Below are 4,174 nucleotides of genomic sequence, written 5' to 3' on the forward strand. Positions count from 1 at the left end.
TGATGGAATAATAATGGTTAACGGTCGACCCAGACAAGTGGTGGTCATCTAAAAAAGAAGCGAAACGAAACTGTCATGAAGAACAGTAGGTAAAGGCAGGCGGTTATGAAACGAAATTGGTCTTTTTTCAACACACAATACATTTGCAGCCTAACAAATGTAGAAGTTAGTAATGCTATGTGTTAGAAAAAGAGGAAAACGAAAGGCAAACGCGAAATGATCGCTGAACTAGATTGACATGAAGTGAAACACAAATGGCACATCGTATAGTAGAGAAAAACGTAGTATTAACGTGGAAGGGATGCCAGCGCAAGGAATAGAGATGAACATGGAAGTAAAAGTAAAAGAAGATAAAGAGAAATAAGCAGAAAAGGATAAGGACAAATGAATATTAGTGAGTGGTGTGAAAGAAAACTGAAGACACGAGAGGAAAATGGTATGAAAGGCATAAGAAGTGATAAGAGACAAATATTCCCTACCTAAGCCGGCTATGCGAGGCCAGATAGAAGAGGGGATTGGCGGTTGTATTTGGTGGAGAAACATGATCCGTGCTGATGGAATAATGGTCCATGGGATAGTTGATAGAAAAAAGAAGCGAAACGTAATTGTCGTGAAGAGGAGGAGGCGATTATTAGGCAAAACGAGTCTCTTTTCAAAACGCAATACGTTTGCAGCCTAACAAATGAAGAAGTTAGTAATGTTTTGTGAAAAAAAGGAGAAAAAGAGAAGAAGTAAGTGGCAGTAACGGTGTACTTGACATGAAATGAAACATAAATGACACCGTATGGTAGAGAAGAAAGTGGTAAAACGTGAAAGGGACAAGCGTTAAAAAGGAAATAAAAGAAGGTAAAGAGAAGGAGATAGAAAGCGACAACGATGAATGACTAAATATGGAAAAAAATCATGATGTGAAAGAAAGAAGACATGAGAGGAAAAATGATATAAAAGGCATAGGAAGAAGTGATAAATGACAAATATACCTTACCTAAGTAATGTGTGAAGTGATATAAGTGGCGAGACTGGCGGTAGGAATTGTTGGAGAATCATCATCATCCATGCTGACGCAGCAATGGTTAATGGTCCGTCCATGGGAAAGAGACAAGTGGTGGTCGTCTAAAAAGGAAGCGAAACGTAATTGTTGCGAAGAAGAGGAGGAGAAGGAGACGACACGAACGAAGGGAAATTAGGCTTTCTTCAACATGCAGCCCAAGAAATAAAGAAGTCAGTACTGTTTGATGTAAGAAAATGAGAAAAACAGAAGGAAAGAAAAGTAGTAGGCGGTGTACTTGATACTAAGTGAAACATAAATGGCACCGTATAATAGAAAAAGAAGTGCTATTAACGGGAAGGGGACGTCAGCACGCAGCAAAGACAAACATTGAAATGCAAATAGAAGAAGGTGAAGAGAAGAAAAGGGAAAGCGATAACGACAAATGAATAAATACAGAAGTAAGTCTTGATATAAAAGAAATATGATATAAAATGAAAACGGATATAAAAGGCATAAGAGGAAGAAGGAGGAGAAAAAGGCAGTAATGAAAAGAAATTAGCCATTTTTCAAAAGGCAGGCAAGGAAGAAAGAAATTAGTACTGTTTTATGTAAGAAAACGAGAAAAAGGGGAGGAATAAACAGTAGTAATCGATATACTTGATACTAAGTGAAACATAAGTAGCACTGTATACTGGAAACAAAAGTGCTGTTAACCTGAAAAGGACGTCAGCGCATAAGAGATACATAGATAATGAAACGTAAATAAAAGAAGGTAAAGAGAAGAAAAGAGGTGATAACGACAAATGAATAAGAGGAAGAAATGTTGAAGTGAAAAAAAAGATGATATAGAAGCAAACTGATACAAACGGCATAAAAATAAGTGATAAGAGACAAATAGGCTTACCTGAGCAATGTGAGAAGCGATATAGAAGGCGAGATTGGCGGTTGGAGTTGTTGGAAAATCATGGTCATCCATGCTTGAGGAATAATGGTCCACGAGAAACAGACAAACTGTGGTTTAAAGAAGATCGAAGACGTGATTGTAGTGGAGAAGAGCCGATTGGGGAACGGAGTTAGTCCTTTCTTCAACACATCAAGCGTCTGCACCCAAAATACGGCCAGGAGTAAAATGAATAACGAACGTGACGCGAAGGCAATTAAGAGCAGTCGCTCGACGGTTGTTCAGCATAACAAACAAAATTAATTGACTTATTCATTAAAAATAGGTAAGAAAAAGAAATTAATAAAAAAGTTAGTATTAGGCAATAACTTAAGCAAAAAGGTGCCAAGGTTATAGAATTAAGATATCTATCTAGTAGAATGAAGATGCATGGAAGAAAATAAATAAGGAAAGTAATAAATGCAAAAGATCGGTTAGTATTGGGAATGAAAAGCAAAAAAAGCAAAGAGATAGCGTGAAAAATACAGATTAAGCCGGCAAATAGTTATTTGAAAGAGGAATAGTGGAGAGAATTGAGGTAAGTAAAATGATTAGGTAGTGATAAAATAGGAAAAGGAAGAGAAAGAGGAAGAGAGAGCAACCTGCATTACTTTTTTGATAATTAAAATGCAGAGAAAGCAAGGGATTATTGCTAAGTAAGGTGATGAAGCATTGGTATGTAGAGTTGTGTCGATGGCCGATATAAAAGTAAAATGAAGGCAGTAAGTTGTTAGGCATACCCATAATGATAGAAAGGAAAGGTGTAGCCTCTCAAGACTCCCTGAAGACGAAAGAAGACACAATACTCGGGCAGAATATATATCCTACGCAGAGAAGGTATCTGGGCTATTGGCATGGCCCAAATGGCCAGCCCACCCAGCGAGGTACAAGGGGGGCCAACTCAAAGTACGCAAGTAGCGCTTCACAAACACCGAGGGATAAACCCCTGTCATATTACAAAAAGAGAAAAAATAAAAAGAAATAGAAGAGCGGGGTGATGGTTAGGAAAGGGGACAATGATATGTGATTAATAAATGGGGCAGAGAAATGAACATATATGTACATATAAGAGGTTATATGTATACGTATGGAGGATTAAGGCAAGTAAAGAGGTAAACAGATGGAGAGAAAGGGAGATGAGGACTTTTCCATAGGCAACGGGAGGAGTGGCGGAGAGCCAGAGAAGTATAGGAGGGTGTTATGGAGGGAATTATGCGGATAAAGGGTAGAAAATGATGAATTAATGCAATGCTTATGTTGTTTTAATGTTCCTTTCATGGAGGAGGCAATCAGGAAACTCGAATCTCGTGATCGGATTGTCCTCTCCCTTACCTAGTGACTGCGGCTCCCCTCCTTAAACATTGTATTTTCCCTCCCCATCTTGTCACCTTTAATAAAGATGTCCAAAGCGAATCAACCGGGCATGTCTAGGAATGCTAGGAATGGGGAAGCGGAGACCGATGAGTTTCGCTCCACGTTAAAGATAGACAAATGCTGTTTAAGACAGCAGCAGGAGGGGTTATTAGGTACAGCCAACTGCGGAGTATGTGCGGGGTGGGCGGCCTGCATGATTGCAGTCCAGCAGACTTGCCGTCTATTTCTAATTTACTCCTTTCGTGACACTTTGCACCTTTGACCTAATGCTCCATTTAGTGCACCTTTAACTGACCTACAATGCCCACCTCATTCTTTGTTGCTGATTACACCCCTTGGCGTTCCATTATTTTAATCCTATGTCAACCTTATCTCTTCAAGACTACGGCAATATCTCGTCTAATTACTTCTTCGTAATTTTGCAAACTCTACCTCCACTTATATGGAAACTGTCACTTTAAATAGTGCAAAGACTGGTTTTTGTCTACGGCTACCACTTGGGGTACAGGGAACAGATCATACAGGCTGAAGAAAACACAGTCAGGATCGCATGCATTTTACAATTGTAAATGCATAAAACTAGAAAAAAAATACACAAATCTGAGTGAAACATTCATTCAGGTAAAAATGGAACAAAATGGCGTGCTCGCTTAGTCTCATAAATAGCTAAGCCGTCTGCACGTAGAAATCACAAACACTTCGTGAGGGGGCAAGGAGGGGGTGGTGAGGAGGGAGGGAGGAAGGGATGGAGAGAGGGAGGAGAAATGTTTGCCTTTCTAGAGAAGTCGATCCCTCATTTGTGTTGGCTTAAAGAATAAAAGAATTTACTGGGGCCCTCAATTCACTTACTCTCTCTCTCTTTCTACTCC

The 4,174-nt window shown here is 39.4% G+C and overlaps 1 protein-coding gene across 1 annotated transcript; it reads right to left on the reverse strand. All coding sequences in view use genetic code 11, as the record gives it.

Annotated features, from left to right (window-relative positions):
- Positions 1-475: 475 nt before the first annotated feature.
- EGR_10759 (hypothetical protein) lies at positions 476-1,967 on the reverse strand (the record flags this gene model as incomplete). The annotated part of the gene is made up of 3 exons (XM_024500008.1): positions 476-551; positions 986-1,113; positions 1,896-1,967. The coding sequence occupies 3 exons, from the start codon at positions 1,965-1,967 to the stop codon at positions 476-478; spliced, it is 276 nt and encodes a 91-aa protein (XP_024345577.1).
- Positions 1,968-4,174: the final 2,207 nt, after the last annotated feature.

Source organism: Echinococcus granulosus, assembly GCF_000524195.1.
Source record: "Echinococcus granulosus chromosome Unknown EG_S00264, whole genome shotgun sequence".
Taxonomy (NCBI): Eukaryota; Metazoa; Platyhelminthes; class Cestoda; order Cyclophyllidea; family Taeniidae; genus Echinococcus; species Echinococcus granulosus.